The following is a 27,970-nucleotide window of genomic DNA, read 5'->3' on the forward strand; positions in this document are numbered from 1 at the left end:
GTGAGATAGATAGATAGTGTTATATTCATGTAATATGTTGGTAAATAACATAATATTTGACTTGCCTTAATGGTTAAAGAATCTTTGCATAATACCGGGTTTGTCTGTTTCTTCTAATCTCTCATTACCACAATAAAGAATTCAAGCTGCAGTGTTTCTTACAGTTTCTAATGCATAGATCTTGATTAGAACGGGACAAGATATAGGCTAAACAATATGGGTTCCACTTTTTAATAAGGCACCTGTTTAAAAAAGAGTTTATAAGTTGTAAATAGTGGCTTTGTAAATGGTAAATGAATAGTTTAATAATGATTTATAGATCAACTATAAGCCATTAAAAATAATAACTTTTGGGTTGTTCCAAAAAAAAACCCTTTGCGTGGTTGGACCGTTTGACCAATACATATAGCTACGTTTATTGACATTATCAATAACAGCACTTGATGGATTAAAAACCCTTTATTAATAACCTTTTGATGAGATTTACAGAAAGTATTAGTAGCAGTAACTACATTATTACCAAATAGAAAAGTTAGACACCAGCCAAGGGATTACTCACAATTTAGCAAACTGAATTGTTCTTATTAAATGCTTATAACTGATCTATAAAGCATTAAATAGTGGTTTTGTAACCATTAAAAAAAAAATTTGTTAGAACTCATTATAGCTGAAAAAATTAATAGAGTAAACTGATTGGTTGATTGAAAAATTAATCTTCAACAATTTTTATAATTACAAATTGTTTGTTGTCATATTTAATGCGAAAATACCAAACATTTTCTGGTTCCAGCTCCTCAAACTTCAAAATTTTGGCTTTTCTCTCTTTTATATCATTATAAACTGAAACATTTTTTTAGTTTTGGATGGGTGGTCAGACAAACATGGAATTTAAAAACTCCAATTTGGCCTCTGGGAAGTTGTGTTTGGCAATTTTTACTATTGAGGTAATCAAATTTTACCCACAAATAATCAAAAGGTTAATTGGTAATCAACAAACAATCATAAATTGAAGCCCTTGAACTTAAAACGGTGTATAATGTCTCATTAGAACGGGATAATAGATGGGATCAATATGTAGCCTAACCAATGACCATCTGAACATTATTTTCAGATAAGCATTCATGATTTTCCTCTAAGTCAGAGGCACTATCCTCCTATAATATATGATCAACAATGTAATCAAAGAAATATGATGTCAGGCGGGGAAAGGTGGCATCATTTATCAGTCCTAACAAATGACCCATACACTCATTCCAACTGTTGACAGTATCAACATGGATGGAGTCAGTTGTTACTGAGTGCAAAGTACCTGTATGATCCGATACCCCCCACCCTTATTGTGATTTAACCACTCCGGCTGTCCTCTCCTCACTGCCACTCCCTTTTCATCGTGCTACACCGCTAGTCCCGCCTTTCACCGCCCCTGTGGAAAGGAGGGAGTGTGAGTTTAATGTTCCCTCTGGTCGTCTTCGATACCCGGGGATCCACTTTACTTCACAGGCATTTTTTTCTAAGCCCTTTTTTGTGTCTCATCTCCCCGACACTTTAAATTTCTCTTCAAGAAAATTAGGACTACTGCATTTTTACTCCTCACCTGTCCTGTGCAACATCCAAGTCACAAGGTAAGGCCAACAGAGACAATCTAAGTGCGTATCTCCACAGGTGCATCGTAAACTCAGCTCGCTTTACTCAACACAACTCCTGTTTGCCTTCATTGTTTCGAGCGTAGAGTTGCAAAGCGGATACTTTTGAAGTGAAAAGCTGAGAACTCGTCCGTGCAGTTTGGCTGTTTTTACTGAAATATCAGGTGCGACAGTCCAAATCTCCGGAGACGCAGCTGTAGTCAGGTTGCTGTGTGGCGTTCAGGGTCCTTTGCGAATTATAATATAAGTACAAACATAAATGTCACCCTGGGCGATTCCTCTACTTTAGGCTGCTTCATCACTTTCTATGTGAACTCAGTAGTAAACTGGCCCTGATATTAATTTGTCTATTGTCTGTTACAATATTAAAACAGTCTAGTTTATTGTGTCTTTATATCATAATTCTAAAAGAGACTAACATCTGTAACATTTTTTTTTTTTTTTTTTTTTTTTTAGATTAAGGGGCTCTAAGACATACTTCTGGCCAGTCATAACACTCTCATAACACTGAGATATGTGAGTTTTGTATTAAGTTCCAGAAAAGCTGTTTTAAAACAACAAGCTATACTGGTCATGACACTTTTTTAAGTTATCAGAGTTTGAGTATCAGTGATATTAAAATTTTAGTCCATAAAACACTTTATGATCTCATTACAGCTGATTACATGACAGAAGGTAACGAGTCATTCTCGACCATATATTCACAATGGGCTATCTATCCTCCAGTATGTGACCTGAAAACTAAGGTGAAACTACTCTTCCAAGCTTATTTGGCCTGAACGCAGTATTTCTCTTTCTTTTTTCCCCTCAATGAATGGATCTACAGTACATCAGGTTACCTGCCTCGCCAGTCCTGTCGCACCAATGCAAAACAATCACCAGATGTTTGATAAAACAAAACGGTAACTGTGAATCTGAAGGTTAGAGGTGACTAGGGAAGTCCTGCTTTCAGATACGCAAGTCACCGCCAAACATGCCAACATTCTTTTGATTTGGAGAGATTAATTTCATCCTCTAGGAAATCTTTGTGGTACAGTATTGCTTGAAGTCAAACTCTCTGTGTGTGCCATGAAGTGTGTCATTACACAAAGCTAACCTCATTAAAAGGGATGAAAAGGATAAAACCAGCTAGACTGAGACGGCCTGCCATACTTGAGGAATCATGTACTCAAGTATTAAGGTTGTCAATCCAAATTTAATGATAAATGTCATCCCAGGAATTATTACTACAGAATGAGTATATTGCATAAGTATATTTAAAAGTGTACATTCATTTTTTTTGTTTTTATTTACCACCATATACCCCCTACCAACCAGTCTTTGCATTTATCAGTGCTTCTTTATTTTCAGTGCATGATGTTAATGAGTCTTTGTGGTTAGTTACTGGCAACCTTGCTGCATTGTCTCAGTCCCCTACTCTATTTGGTAGTAACTCTTGGGATGACAGAGCCTGTCTTACCTGTTCTTGTGTGTTGATGGTTGTGGTGTTGTGGAGGTACTACAAGAATCTGCAGGTTAGAGGAAACAGTACATAGTAAGCAATTTTAAAAATGTTTTAAACAGCTGAATGGAGTTGAATACTGAATGTCTGTGTCCCTGTATAGTTAGCATCAAAAAAAGCAATTGACTGTTAATGTGGGTGAGTGAGTTCCTCATGTTGAAGTACTTTACCATGCCATGTTTCAATGTTTCAGTTCCAATGCCTCAATGTATAGTATGTTATCCAAAAGTAAATAATGTAATCTTCGAGGTCATGCTGTCTGGATTGGGCATTGGGTAACACTGGGTCTGGGTAGCAAGTGAAACACTTTGATAAGTAATCACTCTATACATTTTATCAGAGACACACGTGCAGGAATGCGTGGATAGTGTACTGACCATGTTATAGAGTAGACCCTATATCAAACATACCCTCTGTGTCAAATGCTGAGGAAACTTCAAGAGATAAGGGCATGCAAAGAGACCATGTTGCCATTATAAACAGCTTCTCATATGCCTTCCTTGGCATGTGAAAGTCAAATAGTTTTTTTTCCACTTTCATTTTGTTTTCACCAAAATTCAAGATCTGAAGGCTCTTGTCCCTAACTTAACTTATCTGGGAAGCACTCTAGGTTCCACTTTGAATTTAAGAGGATAAGATATCATGTCATTATTCTTAACCTTCGGTAGAGTTTGAGTTGACGTGCCTGTTTGCACATACATGCGCAAAGATTTTTGTTGCAGACCAGGTCAAGCTATGTGCCAGCATGTTTGATTTTATCATCAAAGTTTGAATTGTGATATGATGAGAATGACATGCTATAGATAATGATTCCATTACACTTAACAGCTTTTGGTATGTTGAAAATCATCCTTCAAAAGGCCCCAGTTGGATTATCTTGCAGCAGATAAACTCTAGATAAGTTCATCATGTGCCATTTGAAAAATATGAGGCAAAACAAACAGTTTGGACTGACTTGTGTTTGACTTAATATCAGTTCTTGGAAGTCACATCTCCCCTCTCAATAGGGTGCATTGAGTTAATGAACCCCTGCTGTGGCAGCAGCAAGGCTGCTCCTCCCGCTGTGCTAAATAAGAAAATGTTCGTCTAGATTATAGTATTACAAAGTGATTATCACTGTATAATTACCATCTTATGATACTCTGAATAGATGCTAATTTGTTCTAGGGAAGCTATAATTAATTTGATTTTCTATAATACACAATGTAAAGCTCAAATACAGGCCAATTAATTTGAGATGATGACAGAGATATGATCAGAGTTTATAATTATTCATAGTGTTTTGTTTGTTGATGCCAAAGTGGTAGTTTATTACCCAAAAATAACCAATTATGTTATTGTCATTCGGTTTCTATCATGCTAGTTTGCTCTTGATCTAAATAGAAGACACATTAGCGCACAGCATACTTTGAAATGTGGTACCAACAAGGTTAGATGTAGTTGTTGCAGCTTGAAATGTCTTTATGAAGTAATATTATCAATATAAATATTTCTGGTATGATCTATATCACAATATGGCAAATGTTTGTATTATCATATAAAATAATCAAACGGATGTTGAATGCAATGACCTGCGTTCTAAGGTGATAACATCAGAAAGAATTCACACATGTAAAACAAAGCTACAACTTATTTAGCTTTTGTTTAATTACAATTTGCTAATAGTAATCATTATTTTGACAAAGTTAAAGTATTGAAGTATTTCAAATATATTTCTGCTTACTGATTTTATATGCTTTATATATTAATTGTAGGTGAATTAAGGAAAAGAAAGTGGGTACAGTATATTAGGTAAAACTGCAGTTTTATCATAGAACTGGACAATGCTGACTAAACGAAACAGTGGCAGCATTTTTTGCTTATTGTGTTAATAAAGTCACCAGTAATATAAAATATGGTGCACATGCAGGTTGAGGCATTCATTATAGATTACACTTAACTATAAATCAAATTATTTGGATCGCTTAATAGTGATGTAACTGTTAAAATGTGATCTCATGTCACAATATAAATATTATGCTGATATACCCCAGCTCTCACTTGCTGACCATAAGATGTTATACTTTATAAAAAAGCCCTCCTCACAAATGTTAATTATTTTTTTCTGCTTTTTTTCAACTTTTGTGTCTTATTCTTTTCTATCTCCACTTTGTCTTCACCCAGATCAGTACATCATTTCTTATTCTTTAATTCTCTTAATCCAGATAATTTCTTCAGCCCTCTCTGTGCGCAGGGTAACCAGACTCCATTGTTAGTAACTTAAGTCATGACGCATCACAGTCCTCACTAGACAGTGGCTGGTTTCTATAGTTACCGTCAACAGTCTGGGCTGAGAAGTGTTGGTAACGATATCCTCAGGACAATGCTAAACAAAATGGTGGCCACCTTGAGTCCTTGAGTTCCTACCAGGCCCCAGCTGTTCGCAGAGAGAAACTCCATATTGTGGACATGCAGGTGGCTGATCCTGTTTAGATGCTATCAGTAGATGGACAGCAGAAACAATACAGGTCATGCCATTTGATATATATTCAAACAACGACACACCCCATTACCCCAATCTTCAATGGACTGTTGAACATTTACACTCCACACAGGAAACATTAGCAGACCAGTTTAAGTTTAAACCTAGGACCTGTTAATAGCTGTTCTAGAAGAATGTATGATTTCGCTAATGCTCCAAAAAGCTATGCATATTATCTAAAATGGTTAAAAATGTAATCATCTGCTGCAACATTATATTATGTTGTTAAACATGATGTTAAAAATGTGGACCTCTTATTTTAAATCCAACAAATACTCCTTGTTTCGCCCATGGCTTTGTTGTGTGCATGGCTTACTTAGCTTCTGTATGTTGGGTTACAAAGCCACAATCACACCAATGGAGTGTCATTTATACATTTTCCTCCAAAGGTCAGCACATTACTTAAAATGTGACACCCTGTGGATGCAGAGCACAGGTTAGTCATTGTGGATTAGAAAAACCTGGCTAATTGATGTCTCTCTGTAAAGAGGTGTCCACTGTAGATGATTAATCCAAGTGAGAGGGAGAATGAGTGTAGGCATATAGGGCACAGGCCTATGACATGGTGGCATGATAATGGTTCTTTGTGCTTCTGTTTGTGAATAGAGAGGCCGGAGGTTTAGAATGACGTTGGTGCTACCCACACCATGTCAGTGATGGCTGTGCAGAGTATGAGGAGGGATGAAAGGGTAGAATCGAAATACATCGAAAGAAAGGCAAAGGTTGATTAGGAAAGGTAAAGTTTTACGGGGAAAAAATGAGACCACACAGACGTAGTACCAGCTCAGTATTCAGGCTTGAAGTTTGGCACACAACATGAGAAAAATCTGTTCATAGAGTAGATAAAAGTTTGAAATGGCCAATGTCCTTCCTTCCCTTTTTTGAGGGGTTAGATACCCTCTTACTGTGATTTTATGTTCAGCTCTTCCTGGAAGATGTAAGTCATACAGTATTTGGGCAAACCCATTAGTCCAAATATGTTGGTTCATATGCCCCAGTATCAAATGTGTAATGTACCTGTATGTAGGGATGTCCCGATCCCATCTCAAAGATCAGTATCGGGGCTGATCAAGGCATTTTTTAACTGATCTGTATCAGCTATATTGAGCAAAAACCTAAGCCCAAAGCTTTATTTTATGTCAGGTGTCATAGGTGTGGTAAACGGAGAGCACAATTTGTGGTAGGAGGTAGAAGCGTATTCTGGCATACCTGTGGCTAAACATATCTGCAGTTTGTAAATATTTTAAATTGGAAAATGAAAGCAGTCCAACATCCACTTGTAATGTCTGCAATGCTAGCATTTCGTGAGACGGTAGTAACAGAGTTGTGTCCAATACTACCAATTTGGTATTGCACCTAATAAAATAAACACTCAATGGAATACAATGAGTTCACTCAGTTAACTCAGGCAATGGCTGCACAGAAACAACAAAAACTGGAGGATACTTTTAAAAGGAGAGCGAAATTTCCTCAAGACAGTGACAAGGCCAAAAAGATTACAGAGAGGGTAATTGGATTCATTGCTTTGGATGACCAGTCCATTGCTGTGGTAGAGAATGCAGGTTTTCGCTGTCCTCTGGAGCTTTTGGAGCCATGGTACGCCCTACCCTTTCGACACTACATTTCAGACAGGATGAAGGCAGTTTTTTACTTAATGCATTGCAGAGCTATTCAATTGCTAAGCATATACATTGGATTGATTTTAATAACTTGTTTTTGAAGTGTGCACTCTGTAGCTGTATTATCTAGGAAAATACAAGAAGCGGATTGAGACGCGGTATTGGCAGATACTCAATATTAAATGACTCTGATTGGGACAAGGGGCAAAAAAACTAGATTGGGACATCCCTACCTGTATGTATGATGTAACTGTCTTCTGCTTTTAATTTGGTGTCATACAGCGTTAACATTGCTCATGTCTTTATAATTTCAGCCATGCTCCTACCCTCGTCAATACTCCTCCTCCTTGGCCTCCTCACCTGGAGTCCCAGTGCATCATGGGCTGCTAAAGTGATTGTGGTCCCGCCCATCATGTTTGAATCACACCTCTACATCTTCAAGACATTGGCCACGGCTTTGCACCAGGAGGGCCATGAGACCCATTTTCTAGTTTCAGAGGGTCGTGAGGTTCCCCCCTCGCCTCACTACCACTTACAGCGTTACCCAGGGATCTTTAACAGCAGCACAGCTGACAATTTCCTCCAGTCCAAAGTCAGCAACATCTTCTCAGGCCGCCTGACATTTCTGGAACTGTTTGACATTCTTGACCACTACTCTCAGAACTGCGATGCTGTAGTTGGCAGTGCTGAGGTCATGACCCGCCTCAAGCAGGCCAAGTTTGACCTGCTGCTGGTGGACCCTAATGAGATGTGCGGTTTTGTTATTGCTCATATCTTGGGTGTAAAATATGCAGTGTTCAGCACAGGCCTTTGGTACCCTGCAGAAGTGGGTGCCCCAGCCCCGCTTTCATATGTACCTGAATTCAACTCGTTGCTGACGGACCGCATGTCTCTGGTCCAGAGGATCACCAACACAGCTGTTTATCTGGTCCAGCGCTTTGGAGTCCGTTACATAGCATTACCCAAGTATGACCGGATTATGAAGAAACATGGAGTGAAGCCTCAGGTGGCCATGGCTGACTTGGTGCAGGGCAGCCGACTGTGGATGCTGTGCACTGACATGGCTCTGGAGTTCCCCAGGCCCACCCTGCCGCATGTGGTGTACATAGGAGGCATCCTCACCAAGCCTCCCAACCCACTGCCACAGGTCAGTACTGAGAGAGCCACACAGACCAGCTGACAGGCACATGATGAGATGGCTAAGAGAGACAAAAAGAATTTGTGTGGTATTATGTGCGAGACAGCTTATATATCTGAGAATCTTTGTTTTATGGTTGAAGTACGTACAAGGTTAATTGTATTGGGTCTGTATGGAAAGATGTTCTTATTCTCTACTTAAAAATTTTGATTTCACAAACATAAACACATGTAGTGCCTACTGGGGCCAATAGGAGCGCTGGAATATAAAATGTGTCAGAAGTACTGCGTTTCAGTGGGTAACTCATTTCAACATACTTTGAGCATGATTTTATGCAAATGTCTGGCTTTATGTGTAGGATGGATTATATGTAAATATGGGTGGAGCGCTTACACTTTAGGAACAGTCCGCTTACACACATAGACATTACGGGCTCAGCCTTTCTCAGCATGTGTGTGTTCTGAGAAAAGCACCTCAAGAAATTTAACAAAGTCAATTTGTAGAGTCTGTTCCTTCCTTTTGTTTTATTCTTTTGCACAAATGTATGTATCCTCAGTCAGCTGTCTCTCATTGACAAGGGTCAGTTAATTATTCAAAAGCTGTCATGAAAGAATTTTTTTTTGGCAAAAAGACGTGGTAGCTCTTATCCATTCAAGAGAAGCTGTTGTTGGATGGAATGAAGCCACATACTTGTCTCACCCAGAAAGCCATGTCTTCAACATGTTTGAGGAAGTTCATTGTCAGTTTACTTAAGAGTAATACACACACCTCTATTAATTTATCGACACTCTGTTCCCCAGCTTTGTCTTGTCCTCATATTATTTCCTCCTTACTCTCTAGTTTCTGTATTTTTTGTATCCACCCTTGCATGTCCCCATTGTCTCTGCTATCACTTGGTATCTCTTATTATCACATCATGCTACAAAGCGAGCTTTTATAGACAATGCTGGGGTGAGGATGGGTTTGGGCTGAATGGACACGGTAGATTTTGAGCAGAGAGGGAGGGGAGTCATGGAGGGCAGAGGCGGATGGTGACGGGGGGTTAGTCCAGCGTTCGAACGACGAGAGCGCGGGCCGTCGGTATCTACTGCGGGGGGTTTTGGAATGCCACTACAGCCAATAGGGCGCATTGTGTCGTGTTGTGCGGAGGGAGTTATAATGGAAGTGGAAGGAGAACAAGGCCATTGTTCTGTGCAGAGCTCTGGGGACACTGAGACTCTTTTATGGGGTCACTGAGGCTGCGTTGTAGGGACAGTAGGGCTGCACTGCTGGGACACAGAGCCCAGTGTGCCCCTGAGGTTGCTCCGTGCCAGGGCCGGTCTTAGCTGCCGCAGCTGGACCACCTCCCTCCCTCTACTTGTCCTCTGCTTCTATCACTTCAACATGGCTGCTCCCAGATCCCTCCTCACCCACTGTCACTTACTTACCATTCTTAAATGTGTATTTTACCATACAATGCACTGCTCCACAAATGCATCTGCGCACGCGCGCATACACACACACACACACACACACACACACACACACACACACACAAACACCAAAAAATACTTTTCTAAACTTCAAAGGCTCTCTGATTTTCTGGAATCGCACCAGAATCTGCCAAGTGAAAAGCATTTGTAATGAGCTGATGGCAGGCTATGCCCTATTCTGCAGCCTGTTCCTAGAAGCAGGTTTAGTGGATGTGGATAACTCCTCTGAGTAAAACCCAGAACAGGTCTCCTGCTCCTGAACAGGGCCCTGGAGGAGGAGGAGGATACTATTGTCATCATTTTTCTAAAGGCATGTCATGTGTCTAGTTTTCACTGCCTCAGTATAGCTCTCAGTTGACAGAAACCGATGAATACCAAAGGCCTCCTCTCTTCTCTTTTGTTCTACCTGTAGTGCTGACATTTTAAATATTCCAGCAACTTTTAATTCATAGACCAAAGCTACAGTATAGCAATGAATGTAGATGTAGTGCTTGTACGGTCTTTGTTTCCCAATTAGATCATTTCAGTTTTCTCCTTTAGCCCTTTAACCCTGTAACTCAACTTCCTTAAGGAAATGATGTCATACAAGATAATGAGATAATCTACAATCACCTCATAGGGATGTTACCGTACTCACCAGTTTCAGACTTGCAAATACTGTTCACGTCAACATCTAAGTAGTAACTGCGACAGGAGCTCTGATATATCTGACTTTGCTCTAAATAATAGATAACAATAGTGTCTAAAAGCAAACAAGGATGCCTCAGCTCAATTCCATTATTCAAGGTAACTATACACTAATTTAATGTTAACTTGGTGTTACTGCATACTCCCACATGGCCAGCTGTAGGGACTGTTTTCAGTAGAAAATATAGTTCAAATGAAAACTTTTGTCAGTGAAGTCTGTGAATTACGCATAGTAACTGAGACGTTGTCTCTAGAGAGATGGGACACTTTTGAGTTTCATTTAAGCATTCAAAAGAAAGTCTTTTGACTTCTATTGTTTATCGGGGCGGTGGCAGAAACCTCAGATATCTCAAAACTTGGCACATAAAACCGAAACTGTCTGCGTGGCCAGAATCCGCCAAGGGTGCAAGAGGAAATATTGTTCGTTGTGTTTGACCCTTTTAAGAATGCAGTTGCGTTGTGGATGCATGGATTAGATGAGAATGTTTTAGCTTGTGTTGGAGATTATTTTTTGCCAACATGTAGGATGTTTGTTATTGACTTCTGCACAGTTTTATAGAGTTTTCTAAATTATTATTAATCAGCAGTGCTATGATTTCAAGTTTCCCCACAGGGACATTAAAGTATATCATAATGTTATCCCCGTAGCAGAACAGCATGTCTGTTTTTTCCATTTTTCTATTCTATATTATTTTATGTAGGTGATGCATACACAGTTTTCATTTTGTACAAAAAACAGTACTTTGCAGAGACTACAATAAGAGGAAATTCAGAGAAGATAAAAATTCATGCTTCATACTGATAAATAAAGTTTGGCCATTACTTAGATTAGATTGCAGTGTTCTCAGTATTTCTGTCTATGAAAGGACAAATTACTTACTTTATAAAAACAGGAGATCGTATTGCCTCACAGTGCAGTTAAATAAGGTCATCTAGTTACAGAATGTTCAGGAAAATTATACTGGTCCATTTAAATGAGTGACTTTGTGAACTATCAACACTTTTTATTTATGTCATAATATAAAATGTTAATGTATAATGGAAAACTGGGCACCGAGTTACAGAATGCAAGCTTAGCACATCCTTATTTGCAGACATTAGGTTGAATACATTTAACAGCTTCATGAATTAGACATAATGTGTCTTTCTTGATAAACTCCTACTGTGGGCATTTTTTTTACATGAAAATGTTCTAATATCTGAATTTAAATAGGCACCAAGATATATTTTATAACCTGTGCCAGCTGGAATATGATAACTAGAGACTACACTTGTTAAGGGGTTATAGTCGGGAGTCTCTCAATTTATCTACCTATTAATTTTCAAATTACAACATTATTAAAACTAAGTGTTTTGTATGCTCATTGATAAATTGCTTTAAGTTATTCGGCAAAGTTTAGTGAGTTCAATGACTTAAATGAGTGAGAAACCTCACTGCAATCATTGCCATAAACTTCAATCATGTTGACCGTGACCATGAAGTCATAAAGACATCAAAAACCATGTTCAGTTTGTTTATCTCTAATGCTTAAAAAATAATCTGAGATAAGGCTCAGCAGTTTACTTGCAATTATCAGATTATCTATAATGTGGGTCACTTGAATACTTGCAATACACATGAACAAATCTACCATGAAACGAGTGACTGGTGATGTAAATGTTGAAAATACAGCTCTAGTACAACACTTATACTGGAGTATTGTTGTATAATACTAGTACAAATCTTATTTAAAAGGCATACAAACTCTACAAAATGTATTTATGTAGCTCTCTCTTTTTTTTCACATCGCACAGGATTTTGAGACATGGGTGAATGACACAGCGGAGCATGGCTTTGTTGTTGTGTCATTCGGAGCTGGGGTCAAGTACCTTTCCCATGACATCGCTCACAAACTGGCAGGAGCCCTCGCCAGGCTGCCCCAGCGTGTCGTCTGGAGGTAAAGTATCTGTTCTCTCACATTCACTCATACATAGCTGTCACTTTGACAGATGTGAGCAGAATCTGCGAAGATTCAAGGTAGTGACCTTCCCCCACTCAGCACTGAAAGGCCTCTAGATGCCAGAGGATAGTGTGTACGCTATATATCAGAGAAATTTTTATCATTCATTTTTATATTGATTCTCATAATTAGCTGTACCATTTCTGTTCAATGACACATCACAAAATAAAGGCTACATGTTATTCCTCTGTGGCAGTCTTCCTCTTGAGGCCAAAGTTTATATTCCCACCTCACATAAGGGTATCTGAGGTCATCCAGTTGATCAAACAGCATTGACTCGAGAATCCTGACCTTTAAGAGACTTTCTCTTCTGCGGAAAACTAGCAGTCTCTAAAACTAATGATTATGGCTTCAGATTTTAATGGACAGAAAAATCCTTGTATTTTATGAAATGTATCCAGTTAAGCCACAGAAAATAAGTGTTAAACAAACTGTCATCCCTTCTGTGACTCACTTATGAACATGTGTTACTGTTAGCTACAGAGATCTGACAGCATGACATTGTGAGTTGTTTGCTGCAGCCATAAGACAGGCAAAAGATGTCTGTGATGGGGATACTTAAGCTGTTGCAGTATCTGTGCATGCATGCATTTATCACACATGTTGTATGAATACAGATGTTTATGTGTTTGGTAATGAATCAATGACAGGAGATCCTTGACAAACTTGTCTGCTCAGTGAGCAGAGAAAGGTGTGATTGAAATCTAATCTGATGTAATCATTTACCCGGAGTCCCACAACAGTTATCCATTGACTATGATCTGAGCAAGAAAAACTAAGAAAATTAGGAGAGGGAAAATGGGACTGGAAAAAAAAGAGACTGCCACCCATGAACCTGTTAATCCTTAACCCTTATCTCAGTATGTTTGTTTGCGATTCATTGACCACATCCACACATATTATTTTTGAGTAATTTTTATCCCACAAAGTAGTAGTTAATTAGACATCCAAACTGGCTTGAGTTTGCATAATCCAGACAATAGAGCTTGTTTATATAGGTCAGTCTATCCTGATATGCCCAATAGTGCATTACTAATATAGAAACTCTTAGAATAAAGGTACAAATATTCACATTGATCTCAAACTTGACTTTTCTGTAGGTATATGGTGTTACTGGGCTAATGTTTGAACATGTGCCTGTGTGCAGAATTCAGTGGCTGGTGTACAAGGTCTGTACTAGTACAAACACACTACATAGTTTACAGTGATGTCAAAAATGACAAAATGGTAAGGAAACCTTTCATTAGGTGTGTCTGTGGCAGAATAATTACAGTTTTAAAATGTGTTGTTTTTATTTAGTGTTGGATCATAATGCTGCTTTAGTGTTCAAGTGGCGTGCAGTTTCAGTTTTAGATTTTTCTCTTGAAGTATTGCTTTACTTTGTTTCTGTTTTAGTTTTAAGCATAAGCATTACAGTTATAACTTGAAAATTTGTGTTTTTATTAACCAAATGGAGATAGATTCCTGAGCTTATAAAGTTGTTAGCAAGGGGTCTTCATTTTAATTTTTTTTTCAGTTATACATTTGTCAGGATAAACTATTATTAATGATAATAAGACTGTGTGGCATGGCATTTCATCTGGCACTTTGAGAGACATATAAACATGTCTAGAGCTGCAATGATTAGTCAATTAATCAAGTAGTTGATCAACAGAAAAATTGATTGCTATTTTGGTGATCGATTTCACTCAATTTTTTTAAGAAAAAATGCCAAAATTGTTTGGTTTCAGCTTCTTAAATGTGAATATTTTCTGGTTTCTTTAGTCTTCTATGATAATAAACTGAATATATTTGGCTTGTGGACTATTGGTTTTAGGTTTTGGGAAATAGCGATTGACATTTTTCACCATTTTCTGACATTTTATATACCAAACAACGGCTTAATCGAGAAAATGTTTAACAGATTAATCAATAATGAAAATACTCATTAGTTGTAGCCCTAAACATGTCTTTTAAGCATTTACAGATGTTTGATAAATACTTTTGCTAAACCTTTCTCTAGGGTGACTGTTACTGGGTACAGCAGTTAAGTAACCTTTCTAGACCCCACACATGACAAATATCCAACTACAAGAAATGCAAGGCTACAGTTCAGTTATCAATAAATGAACAAATCACTCTTTCTACCTCTGAAAGATACCTTTAAAGTGACTGTGTAAGTTAGAGAAGTGTTAGGTTATGAGATAAGAGAAATAAGAAGGTAGGAGAGAGAATTAGAGAATTTTTTGTTCTTTTTCTTGTAGAAAAAAGTACCAAAATAGTAGTAGTAGAGTATGTGAGTATGATATGTGATGTGAATTTAAAGGTGATACAGGTTTTTCTAAATAGGGAGGGATTCTGTTGACATAAAGTAACTGGAGTGTCAGTCTACCATTGGAGAATAAAGTGGTAGACTGGTTCAGGTGGAATATTGGTCCATGTACAAAGTATAACTCATGTGAAATAGGTCATCATGTATATTGGATAATAAGTCTTTTGCACTCTTTAGATTCTTTTCCATGAACCACTTATACATTCACACAATGTAAATGCATAAAGATACTGCTAAGTTCATTGCACAATAGTCAGTTGTGCAGAAACCATAAAAGCGCTTTGTTGCGGCTCTTGTTGCTTTCTACTAAGTGGTACATTGCTACTTGTGTGATGTTGCTTTGCTCATTTTTCTTTTACACACTTTGGACATGAAACTATGTAAAAAGAAGTAGAGAGGACGAGACCGGCCCTGGAAATTTTCACGGTAAACGCATCGTGTTTTACTGAGACGCACTGAACCAATGCTGCAGTCATTTAAGTGAGTCAAACCTTTATGTGTGTATTTGGTCTTGTTGTGTGCATGACTTTTCTGAGTTAACCTCTCCAACCAAACTCAGTTTAAAGGTAGAATCAGTGATTCTGGAGAGAGATTGTTGATATTTGAACTAAACGCCCAAACAAATACACTCCTCCTTTCGTGCTCCTTCAGAAGCTCCGCCCCCAAATTCCTTGACACACATCGCCAAGGCAACGACCAAAAGAGAAATATAGTGGAATCCAGAGGGATGTATCATCTGTAGAGTCACTTCTGTTCCTCTCACACTTTATCATGAGTGGAATAAAAATTTCATCTCATGTGAACACAACAGTCCATCCTCACTCTGCACCTCTTTGCGGCCTCCCCAATTCTCACTCGACCTGCGTTGCGCATTTCTGTCCACAGAAGCAGCCATCTGTCAGCTGCAGCTCCTGGGGAGCTGAGAGGACAGCAGCTGGACAAACTGCCTTCACCAGGCTGACTGACAGCAGAAATTTACTGAACCAAAATAGTTTGCATGTCAGCTCCACGGGAAGAAATCAACAGTGTTTGTATTTACTGATTCATTGATATGAAAATGGGAGTGTATCTGTGCCGTGAGAAGACACTATGTGAATTGGCAACGGCCTCTCTCTCTCCAGTTCACCAGCCCTCCCCCACTGTTCAACGGTTGCTGGAGACGGGACACTGTCATGTCCTCACACAGACAGCTGCTCTGATGACTTCCCCCTGTCCTTTGCACGAGCATGAGCGCCCCCTGCTGATTGGCCGAGCCACTTTGTTTGTTTCCCATTTACAGAGCCAGGGCTGTGTATGAACATCGGATTTTTCTTTTCTGCGTAATATTTAACAATCTTTCTCCAGAATCACTGACTCTACCTTAAAGTTGTTTACCTGTCCAACAGCGTAGCTAACTGTTAGCTATGGAAGATAACCAACGCTAGTTACACTTATTGGTTTGTAGGCAGCTAGTTGTAGCTAACAAACTGCTGTTGTATGCCAGTGTTACTTGTTTATAATTATCAGCTGTTTTAAACCTCATTTAGGTATTTGCTCATCTAACTCTGTTTGCAATGTCTACATTTATGGTAGAAGTTAGTTAACAGGACCCTCTTCAGTCATATATGTAAGAATTAGTGTGTTTTGACCTGTAGTTTTGAATTAGAAAGAAATAGTCTAAATTATATAATAAATGTCATGTGTCCCTATTTGACAGGTGTGGGTCCTCCATGGGTAGGCTGATGTATAAACTCACTACGACTGCACCAGGATAACCTGGAAACAGTCAGGGTGCAACTAGCAGCTGGTAAGTTGAGAGTCTAGTAAAGTCCATCATTTGGACAGTGACACATTTAGGTTGTTTTGGCTCAAGCACATTTGATTTGAAATTAAACTATGACTGAAATTAAAGCACTGACTTGGTTGTAGCCTCTTAACATCCACCTTTTTTTTTAAATTTTCACTTCATAGGCATACCCAAGGCCAACGTCCAGTGTGCAATTCAGGTTCAGACAGTCAATAAGTGAAAATAATTTGATATCATGACTTAAGTTTGTTTGAATTGGTCAAATGATCTTTGGTCCACTAAAATTGGAGGATTTCAGCTTCAGGTTAAAACTAAAGCTACAATTCCTACACTGTTCATCTGTGGATATAAACACCATCAAAGTCAAGAGGAAAGATTAATCTCATAGTCATGGTTTCATTTCAAAACCAATGTGCTGAAGTACAGAGAAATTACAACAGAACCAACAAATATGTGTCCGTGTCAAATGAGTCTTTCTTGAACAGTTTTAGGTCCTATTACAGTTCCTTTATTAAACCCTTGCTGGTGCACAACTTAGCGTTACATATGTGGCTCTACTGGGTAGACAATATGTTGCGAGTTTTTTCAGGGAATTTTGCCTTAATGTTTTCCAGGTTTGCTTGCTTTCCCCACCACACAGCCTCCCTTCACCTTGTTCACCTGTTGCTGGCTGGCAAGACATAACAGCACTCGGGCTTTAAGGGGCATGGAAGTATGTGTAATAAAAATTAAGTAAACAGATTCACTCTGAATTTACCATCTCACTAAGACATTTGTTTTAAACTTAAGTGAACATTTTCTTTTATTACAGTTTCCAGAGGACCAAAGTAGAGAGCTTATGAGACACAAGGGGAAGACAGCTGTGGATGGCATGTCGCTCATCTCGGATGCCTTTGCTGGGGTTTCACATGTCTGCTTTCACTGCAAAACAAAGTTTGCTTTTCAGTGCAAAGGACTAAGACACACATGGTGCTGGGTCTTTACAGTTATTGAAAAAAACAATAATAAATTAGTGTAGAATTAATATTAATCAGTGATAACATACACAGTCTGTCCTAATTCTTCTGTAAGAAAGTGATCCAGAGAGGAACCACACAGTTAAATGCCAGACATCTTATCAAAGTTATGTGATATCAGTACAAACAATTGTGAACAAGAAGTAAAAAAAAATCCAAGGCACTTTGAGTCCTGAGTTTACTAAATACACATTACAGTATCTATACATGAAGAAATTGTAAGAATACATGGATTAAGTTTTGGATTTAAGCACTGTCTTTTAATTTACAAGATGATTAGAAGAGATGGTTAATCTTTGTACAGTGCACACATGAAACATGTACAGTGGCTCATACTAGTCCCATAAAATTAATTCTTCATCGTTAATCATTGTAGTAATGTTTTTGTTAGATTTGTATTCATCAGTACACAACATGGTCTAATTGTCAGTAAAAAGTGCAACAATTCATGACATAAAGTTAATTTTACTTGTGTATTATGCCCCTCCTGCCATTGTTGGAGATAAAAACATCAGCCTAATAAAGGCTAAATCTCTTAAATAAGTGGAAGGGGTTATAAATACCTGGTAACTTAAAGAAATGATGTCTTTAATGATGTTTTTTCCCCCTTAAAATCAAATAAAGGATGTGTATAGATTGTTATGAATCATGGGTGGTAATTAAATACAATACATTTACAGTAAGTACACTAATAATTTAGTGTAATGTAGTGAATTTTCACTGAATTAGCTCAGTAACACATTAAGGCATTTTGAAACTAAAGTAACTGTGGGTCATCAATTTACATTCTAATGTTTCAGTTTCGTGTAAGTCCTCTGAAGCACATAAAATATAGTTACACTCACAATATGAAAACAACATTAGAGTTTTCAATTTTCAGTACAGTCATAGTGAGGTTGTTGGCCTGTTTAAGGATTCTTTGTATCACATAATGTCATTGCGTTGTTTAGGTGTCATCAGGCATGTGTTGTATATAAATACAAAGTAAGATTTAAAGTATTTTAAATGTATTACAATAAGTGATAAGATGCTAAGAAATGTGAATTTGAACAATGAGTTAACTTACACAGTCTGTCTGGTGTGACCTGAAGAGTCTGGTGCGTTCAGTAAGGAGAGAGGCAGTTAATCTGATCCCATTTCACTGCAGACATGCTGAGTGTCTCGGTGCAGGTCAGTGAGGTTAGGACTGACAGGGACATTTAACCTTGTTTTAATGTAAGGAAAAAATAACATCCAAATTGTATGAGAGTATCACTTACTGTATGTATGATACTGATATACACACTATATAAAATGACACAAATATCCAACATGCTATCCAACATGTTATACATGCTATGGTTTAAAGTTTTACATAAATGTGGGAAACATTAGGCCAGTTGATTTACCTTTACCCCCTTCTTGCTGATCCTCTGTAGGTCAGGGGAGATGAGAAAGGTTAAGAAAATTTATAAGAAATTGAGAGATGTTTGCAACACTTGAGGCCTGCTGTATGATTTATGATACAATTAATAATGTGTGATCTGTCTGTGAGATTTGTTTTCTAAAATGCTACTCATGCTCCATTACTTTGAACATACTGTAATCCTCTTGACAGTATGTATGGGTCTTGTGACGCCCTGATTGGGTTAAGCAAGTCTGAATTTGGGCTCTTTTGCCACATTTCACTTACAGTAAGTTCAATATTTCCAGCCTTAGCTGTCTTCCAGAACATTGTAAATAATCTTGAAGAATCAGTCGCTGTTTGTTGTTCTGTATTTAGAGTGAAAGCTGAAAGTCAAAGTCTGACATAACATTCTGTCAGAAAACAAAGTCAGGTTTACCAAAGCACCACAAAGTTTGTTGAGGCGTGGAGTTTTCAGTCTGTCTCCATTCTCTCTGATGATCCTCATCGGTCACTGGTTGATGCTACAAAGCTACCCCAGCTGCAGCACCTGTCTTTCGGCTATCTTTAACATAGCTCTGGTGGAGGTCGCTTCCTGCTCCACATTGTTACCTGATTCCACAGTGTGATATTTGGCCTCCTATCATGAAACTATTTTTCTTCCAAATATGCTGATATTTAAAGTATTTAGTAGTGTGATATTTTAATGTCTGCTTTTCCCTATTGCTGGGTAACATGGTAGGCAGACTGTTTTGGGAGACCCACATTTGACCGTCCTTGAAGGCACCACTACAGAAAATGAGGAAACGTAGTTTGTAGTCTAAGGCAGATCTACAAAGTCTGCTGAATGATGTGTTTTGAGGACAAATGAGCAGGGAGCTCTGGGTGCAGGCAACATGGAGGAAGTTAAACATTGTTCATTTGTATATACTACTCATAACTGAAATGATATAATGCTGGTTGAAAATCGGCAGTTTCCCTTAAAACATTTCCCCAGTTTTTACATGTATTTGGTAAAGTTGCTTGCATCAGCGTGGAAAGTGTGTGAGTGCTTGTTTATCACTCTGTCAAGAGAATATGAAATATGCAATGGTATATAGATCAGGTGAAAAAGTCTAGCATTCTAGGAGCATGGTTCAAAAACAACGACCAAATAAGTGATTGTTTGGGGGGTTGGGAGTCAAGAAGCCAAGCCGAGGAGCTGGGTGGGGTCCCTGAGGATAAGATTGTGGTTGCAGTGTCTGCAATTAGGCTGTTGTCAAAGATCTTGCCATGGTTTTCATGACTGGGCAGGAAGTACTGTATGTTGTGTTGGGAGGTATGAGGTTCGCCATGACAGAAGTACAAAACAGAAGTTTTGTAGAGAAATGCTGTAAAATGGAATAACTGTATAATGACAAAGCAAATTTAACACTCCTCTGTTCTCAAACTGTGACGTTGTATGGTTATGTATCAGACAATGGTCCACATGGATCAGATCAGGTCCAGAGATCCCATATTAGAGTGACGTGAGACAGTGATCTGAAACTTGTAGCTCTAGGCAATTCTTTCTCTTGTAAGTCCCAATCATTTCATGTAACAATAAATGGTAATCTCGCCTCCAAACTGAGAAGATGGACATGGAAGAGGGCTGATGAGATGAAGAGGGACCAAGCCAAATGAATTGTGTCATTGATAATTGGCTGCATGAATGTAGGCTTTGATTGGCAGGACAGTGAATCGGTGCTTTGTTGAAGAGAGAAAGAGAGATGAAAGAGTTTGGGTTAGGGAGGGAAGGGAGACAGAGATGGATGGATAGAGGTTGTAATGTAGCATGCCTGTATTGTATGTATTGTGTGCGGTATTTATTGGAAAATGCTTCAGCCACAGACACCAGCAAACATACACAAAATACTGTTCACATCCATCACTCACCAGTAGAAAACAAATGGTGAAATCCTAAATGTCTGTGAGTGAACAACCAAGCCCCTTCTACTTTTTGCTTTTTGTTTTGGGAAAATTAGATTTACATTGAAGTCCTCTTTGTTCAATTTCAACACCATGTAAATGTTCAACTCAGTATATTATAGGTTATCTCTCGTAAACATTATTCATACAGCTAAACACACTTCCACATATTCAGTTAAACACACTTCCAATAAAGGTTCAACACAAGAGTTGGCATTTGTAGTTTTTAATGGAAGCAATTGTTAGACTGTGTAAACAGTGATTACAAATCAGAAAAATATTACAGTAGATACCATAAACAATACTTTGACACAGTGTTGTAAAAATGAATTGGTGCAGTTACTGGATTCATAAAAGTATAGGCTAGCTGCCAAGTTGTCCCTCATGCGAGGAAGAAACAAAGTATAAGTCAAGTCCCCATAGGAAGGTACAATACTGTGTTCAGGTATTTTATAACCATACAAATTGAGTCCACAAGAGTAAAAGTAAAAAGAGTAAAATAAAAATAAAAAGTTAGCTAGTATAACAGTAACTAGTATTAGCAGTTAGAATGTTGTATTAGCAGCACATTAGCCCTAGACAGCTAGCTTGTATAATGGCTAGCTTGGTTAGCACTAAATGAATCACTGAAGAACTAAATTAATAAATCAACAATCACAAACAGGGTAGGTATTTTTATACAGTCTATGGGTAACACTCAAGGGTATTTTGAGGAGTAATGCTTGATGTCAGTGTTCTTGGTTACAGATCTGTAACAATGTCAGTTAAACTGCCTAGAGCTGTGACAGTAGTGGTTGCTACTAGCAACACAATGTCGAACTGAAACCAACTGCCCAAGGCACCATTTAAAAAGGGTTAAAAAGGGTTCATTCAATAAATCTCATTGTAGTTAGGCTTGAAAAACAACTTCAAGTGTATGCACTTTTTTCCCATAATCAGTGGTAATGACAATACTGTGTGACAATAGTAAAGCAATGTGAAATATTTCCTTCACAAAGTTAAACATCAGGGAATTTCATGATGGTCCCACAGTGATGATTGTATTTCAAGTCAAAAGAGAGTTAAATGTCTCAACATTGTGTTTCCTTGCTTTTTGTCTTCTTCCTTCCTTCCTTTAGATTCTCAGGAGTCCCACCCAGTAACCTTGGCAACAACACCAAGCTTGTTGATTGGATGCCTCAGAATGACTTATTAGGTGAGTACATTGAGAGCTGTTAAAGAAATCCTCCAAAGTCCTGATCAAAAGTTTGCTGTATTGGGGTGGTTTATTGAGTATACCGGTATACAGTGAGCTTCACAGAGACAGAGGGGGTCTGAGGCAGTAAGCTGACTGAGAGCATTGGCAGGAAAGCACATTGATACAGTGGGCCAAAAGGCAGTGATTAGACAGTATGCAAATCCAGTTGTGATCAGTGGATAATGGGGGGGGGGGGGCATTGCAAAGCAGAATGCAAATACAGGGTGATGAAAAGATAAGTGGGGTATTTCATTGAGACATTAGTATGTGGCATACAGCTGACAATGATGAAATCATGTGGTTAAAACAGGAGAGGGTAGGAGGCTGTTCCCAGACGTTATTTGATGTCACATGTGGATTCAAAAGTTGCGATCAAAGCAGCAGAATAGAACACAAAACGGAATGCCTTTTGTTAAGTCTGCATTGGTTAAATATGTATTCTTCATCAGAGCACACCACATAATGTGCAGGCCTACTTCACCTTCCAGTCAAATTGTCTTTCTGATTGTGTGGGTATATTGTAATGCACCGTATGACTGACCTGAAATGAATTTTATAGCATTTGCAAAAGCCTTGCAATGAACCTAGATGCTGTGCTTGAAAACAACTTCTCCCAAGTCTTATTTCTTTATACCAGTGGCTAAAGGCATGTTTTGATTCCTTGGTGTTTTTATACAAGATGTTCCTATAGTGGGTGTAGAGAACAAGGTTTTGTGTGGATGGGTTCCTTTCATACCTACTTATTAACCACTATAATGAGTAGAATGTGAATGTGTAAGCCACTTTATGCCTGTTAGTAATGAGGAATGTACAACCTTCAGATATCGACACTTAACATTGTATTCTGCAGTGCTGTAAGGTCACCTCGGTTAGTAGAAAATGAAAATGAAAGTACTGAAATGTTTTGTCTTTCTGGCTTTATGGTTGGTTAATATGAGTATCTAAAGCGATGGTTCACTGAAAAACAATAGAGCTTGCATTTTACTGGGAATCTAAGTGAGACATGAGTTCTGTCTGTTCTATCCACACAGACTTAGAGTCTTCACTAGGCTGACTGACAGAAGGCATTGACTGATCAAAAATAGTTTTCATGTAAGCTTTGCAAGAATAAACCAACATTGTTTATTGATTTATTGATTTTCTTATCTGGTGGACAGGGGGAATCTTCTTATAGTGAAACCGTCAAGCTCATAGCCATACTGTGAGCTTTGATCATTCAGTCATTACAGATACCATTAGTAGCCTAAGTTTACAACATATAAACTGCAGGAGAATTGTGTGGATTTTAAACAGCTGTCTGGAGAGATTACGCTTCACTGAACGACTCGGAGTGTAAAAAAATACGAGGGTCCAGTGGTGTCGAGGTGTCTAGTGTTGATTGATACATTTGATAAAATGAAAGTGTTTCTGTTCAGTGAGTTGGCTTAGTGATGGACATAAAAAAAGGCTTCTGAGAAATGCTAAAAAAGACAGCCAAATGTGGACTGGCCTTTACTCTGTTTGGCCTCACCTCACCACAGTGATTTATTGGCAGTATACAGTACCAGTCAAAAGTTTGGACAGACTTTCCTTTTAACTGTTAAAATGGGTATAAAGGAAGTATTTACCTTCAAAGAGACACTGACTGAGGTATTTTGTTAATTATACTGTAGAAATTCCCCCCCCCCTCCCACCTACATAGCTTTGTGGAATCTACTGTATAAACTATAAATAATCTAGAAAGACCTAACCTAGCAAAGTAAGCACCCTGTCAAAAATGACTAATGAACATAACACCTAACACACAAAATAACATCACATCCCTCATGCCTCCTGTCATCTAGGCCATGCCAACACAAGGGCTTTCCTGAGCCACGGTGGCCTGAACAGCATCTATGAGGCCATGTATCATGGGGTGCCGGTGGTGGGTGTACCCTTGTTCGGAGACCACTACGACACCATGACTCGTGTGGCAGCCAAAGGTATGGGTGTCATGCTACACTGGAAGACCATGACTGAGGAAGACCTCTACACGGCCCTGTCCAGCGTCATTACAGACACAAGGTTAGATTTATAAATCTTGTATTCACAGTCACACACAAATTGTATATTAGTGTTATCGTTTATCAGTGTCATCTTGTGACGGGTTATGGCACTAAGTTTTGACATACAAAAATCACTAGCTCTCTATTCCATACTCAGTTGTAGTCTCATGTGTCTGTGCCCTTTAGCATGCTCAAATGTTGTCTTCTAAAGTCTTCTTGTGTCCTTATACCTTTGTTTCCAACCTCTGTCTCTCCCCACTTAGGTACCGCCAGCAAGCACGCCTTCTCTCCACCATTCACAAAGACCAGCCAGGCCACCCTGTGACCAGAGCCGTCTACTGGATCAGCTACCTCCTCCGTCACAATGGTGCCAACCACCTGCGCTCCGCCGTATACGAGGTGTCCCCTTACCAGTATTTCCTGCTGGATGTGATTTTCACCGTAGTGGCTGTCTTGGCTATGACCGTCTTTGCCCTGCGCCGATTGGGACGATTGCTGAGGGCAAAGTTCGGGGACCAGAACAGAGGAAGTGGTGCCACCAGGGATGATGGCAACATGGTCAATGGACATTGCCATAGTGAAAGCATGTCCAACGGTAAACACAAACGCAATGGCTCCTTGAAAAACGAGAAGAAGATGAATTAATGTTTGAATGGCCAAGAGGGACGAGGAAGAAGTTGCCTCAAGGACTCAGCTCTAGGTTTGGTTTAGTGGTTTTATAAAAGCTTGGAGGGGAAGCTGTTCTTAGGTCTGTGTCAAGAGGCAACTGCTACTCAGAGCGAGCAAGAGGCTGTAGGAGGATACACAATGCATCGTGTGGGGACAGAACAAGGAATTGGGTGCTCAAAATCTGTGTGTGTGTGGGTGTATGTGTATGTGTGCACTGAGGCGAATTTAACGAAGACTCTAACAACAGCAGCTACAGCAATACAACACCAAATTGGAAAGTCATTGAGGAAGAAACACAGGAAAGACACATTGGAGGACATTTGCTTTAACATGTGCATCTTCTCTCCTGCGTGTTCTCTGTAGTCTTCCTGCCTTCCCGCCAGTGGAGGGATGATGAAGAGGGGAAATCATGAACGCCAACCCCTTATCCTCGGTACAAAACAAAACAAAATAAACGGATAACTCTTGAAATATTTAGGATTTAAAGTTTTTAACTGCAAAACTCTGCTTCACACATGTCTAGTAAACTTTAAAAAGAGGACAAATCTATTTATTACTGTACAAACACATTTTAATGATGGACCTTATTAACTTATCTTATTTTTAATTTATTTCATGTATTAGTGGTGTGATAGCATGATGATGGATGTACACTCCCTCTAAGCTAATATCCGCACAACATTGTGTCTTTCACATTGATGAAGCAAACAAAACAAAAACTGACAGCAGCAGTCATTGTAAGAATGCACAGGTCTGTGCTTCCTGCATTATCCACAGTATTCATGGTGGTCCTTTTTTTCCAAGCTAATCAGTGTGTTGAAAATATTTTTCAACTTTTCTCCTTTTCACATGGTAGTGCCAACCTGTGACCGCACTTTTCTGTGCAGCATTCCCATTGTCTCTTGACTGACAGTTTGTCCTGCTAGAGAATAACTCAACTGAACTGTGTTTGGCTTATCAGTGTGAAAAGGGTGATTATGTAATTATCAAAAGATAAGGATACTGTGGAGAGGCAGTGTCAGATCAGAAATGTGTTCAACATCATCCAGTCAGGTGATCAGGGATGAGTCAGAGCATCATTGATTTATGATTACTTGCTTCGTCAGTCCCATATCTTGATTCTGCATCCCTCATCTGCCTATTAATTAGCAAGGATTCAACAGTTGATTGCCATTTTTAGTGCTTCACTTGACATTGTATATCATTCTTCTATGATTTATTTGTTGGATACTTTCTAACTTATATTACAAATGCTAGTTTTAAATGACACTGTTCAGATAAGAGTCTATTCAATGCTTCTCTTCTGCAAGTTAATGTCTGTTAAGTTAAGTTCTTGAGGTTCATGTACAAACTATGCAGACCTTTATGAAATTATATCAACCTACAGTGTGAATGATCCACACTGTATGTGGCCTTTTATAATGCAAACATGTGTGCAGAATGCTTGAATACCGATGTGCAAGTGTGCTTGGTGTTGTTTAAATGCTTGTGTGTTTTAGACTACTGTACAGCTTTAGACTGAGTGTATGGATGAAACAAGTCAGATGAGGTATATTTTAGCCCATTGCTAAAACAACTGTTGGCTCTTTTTTTTTTTTTTTTTGCTGTTTTCTGAAGTCATGTCATCATACTGAGTGTATGCCCATAGTTATGCAAAGGAATCTGTTCTTTCAAGACTGAAGTTGCCGTCAGTAGCTTTTACATCATCTTATGTGTCAATCCGCGCCACGTCATTTTACTTTTGTTACTTGGCCAGCATTAAGCCGTTAGGTCTGTTAATTCTAAATGAAGATGAAGGAAGGGTGTAAGAAGAGGGAAAGACTGGCATAGTTCCAACAACAAAGGTGAATCCCACTACTTCTACAGTGAATAATAATGTGTCGACACAACACTGATCCCAGCAGCGAAATTCTCTTTCCTTGAACCCCCGTCAGGGAGATCAGAGTCCAGGGCAAGTTGGCGGAGTATCTTTGGAGTTTGTGGGGATTCAGTATCCTGCCAATGGACATTTCAGAAGGGCAGGCGCTCATCAACATGGGACATGAAAATCTCATGAGAGTAACAGTTGGAAGATGTATCAAAACACCAGGCCAGACGTACTGTATTTTTCTCCAATGTTCTAGCAGCACAGTCAGATATCTACTTTTCTAAAGTTGCAAATTGCAACTACATGTTGGCATCCGAGCAAAGAGTTTGTTTACCAAGTTACTAAAGCCTCACTCATGTAGCTATGTAAATTTAAATGAAACTGAAGAAATACTATCACTTAACCAGTCAAAACTGTAGAGGACTTTAACATCCAACCAACATGCATAAGTTCACAAATCCTGTATGATAACTGAGAAAAGCTTCATGATCTTCCGTTCTCTGTGAGCTACAATTATACTTGCACAGCCCAGCCCAGCCCTGCTGAACACAGACTATTATACTTGAATCATCATCTTTACCATCATCATCAATAGCAACTTCAGCTGTTGGGTGTGTGGGACTGTCTGCAGGTGCTGCATAAGCTATGAACAGAGTCTGGAGAGAAAGAAAAATTATTTGTGAAGATATCTTTTTTTTTTGTTATTATAATTATTATTATTATTATTTCAGTATTAATGTTGTTACAGCCCATATAGTAAAATGCCCACCCATGCCCCCCTTTTTAATGCTCTCTTCTGTTTCTGTACTTACTCTGCAGTCTGTTCTTGTGGCATTTGTATTTCATCAGCTTGGAGACTTTGTGCATTTGCTGTTCCATTTGTCCACCTTTCTGATTTACTCTTAACTTTGTGGTGTATTCTGCAGTCTTTGTATTCTTGTCTCTTTGTTTCTTGTCTCTTCCTTCCCCCCCTTGCCCCCAAAATATAAGACCTCTCCATTTACTTGCTTTTTTAAAAATGTTAATTTTACTTTGATTTTAAAACTTTAAAAGTCCTCAATTTTCCTGTCATGTGTGTCCATGTTGTAAATAGAACAATGTAAACAAAGTACTAATGCTGAATAAAAATTACATATTTGTTTGCAGAA

General features: G+C 38.7%; 1 protein-coding gene and 1 long non-coding RNA gene across 2 annotated transcripts; both read left to right on the forward strand.

The window, feature by feature from the left end:
• Positions 1 to 1,396: 1,396 nt before the first annotated feature.
• On the forward strand, positions 1,397 to 27,970 carry ugt8 (UDP glycosyltransferase 8). The gene is made up of 6 exons (XM_067584695.1): positions 1,397 to 1,622; positions 7,599 to 8,431; positions 12,376 to 12,518; positions 22,144 to 22,220; positions 24,086 to 24,305; positions 24,550 to 27,970. The coding sequence occupies exons 2-6, from the start codon at positions 7,601 to 7,603 to the stop codon at positions 24,929 to 24,931; spliced, it is 1,653 nt and encodes a 550-aa protein (XP_067440796.1). The 5' UTR covers positions 1,397 to 1,622; positions 7,599 to 7,600; the 3' UTR covers positions 24,932 to 27,970.
• Positions 12,527 to 19,290, forward strand: LOC137179759 (uncharacterized). The gene is made up of 3 exons (XR_010927863.1): positions 12,527 to 16,678; positions 17,293 to 17,390; positions 17,490 to 19,290. It is a non-coding gene; the product is annotated as an uncharacterized lncRNA (long non-coding RNA).

The sequence above is a fragment of the Thunnus thynnus genome, chromosome 3 (genome assembly GCF_963924715.1).
Source record: "Thunnus thynnus chromosome 3, fThuThy2.1, whole genome shotgun sequence".
NCBI lineage: Eukaryota > Metazoa > Chordata > Actinopteri > Scombriformes > Scombridae > Thunnus > Thunnus thynnus.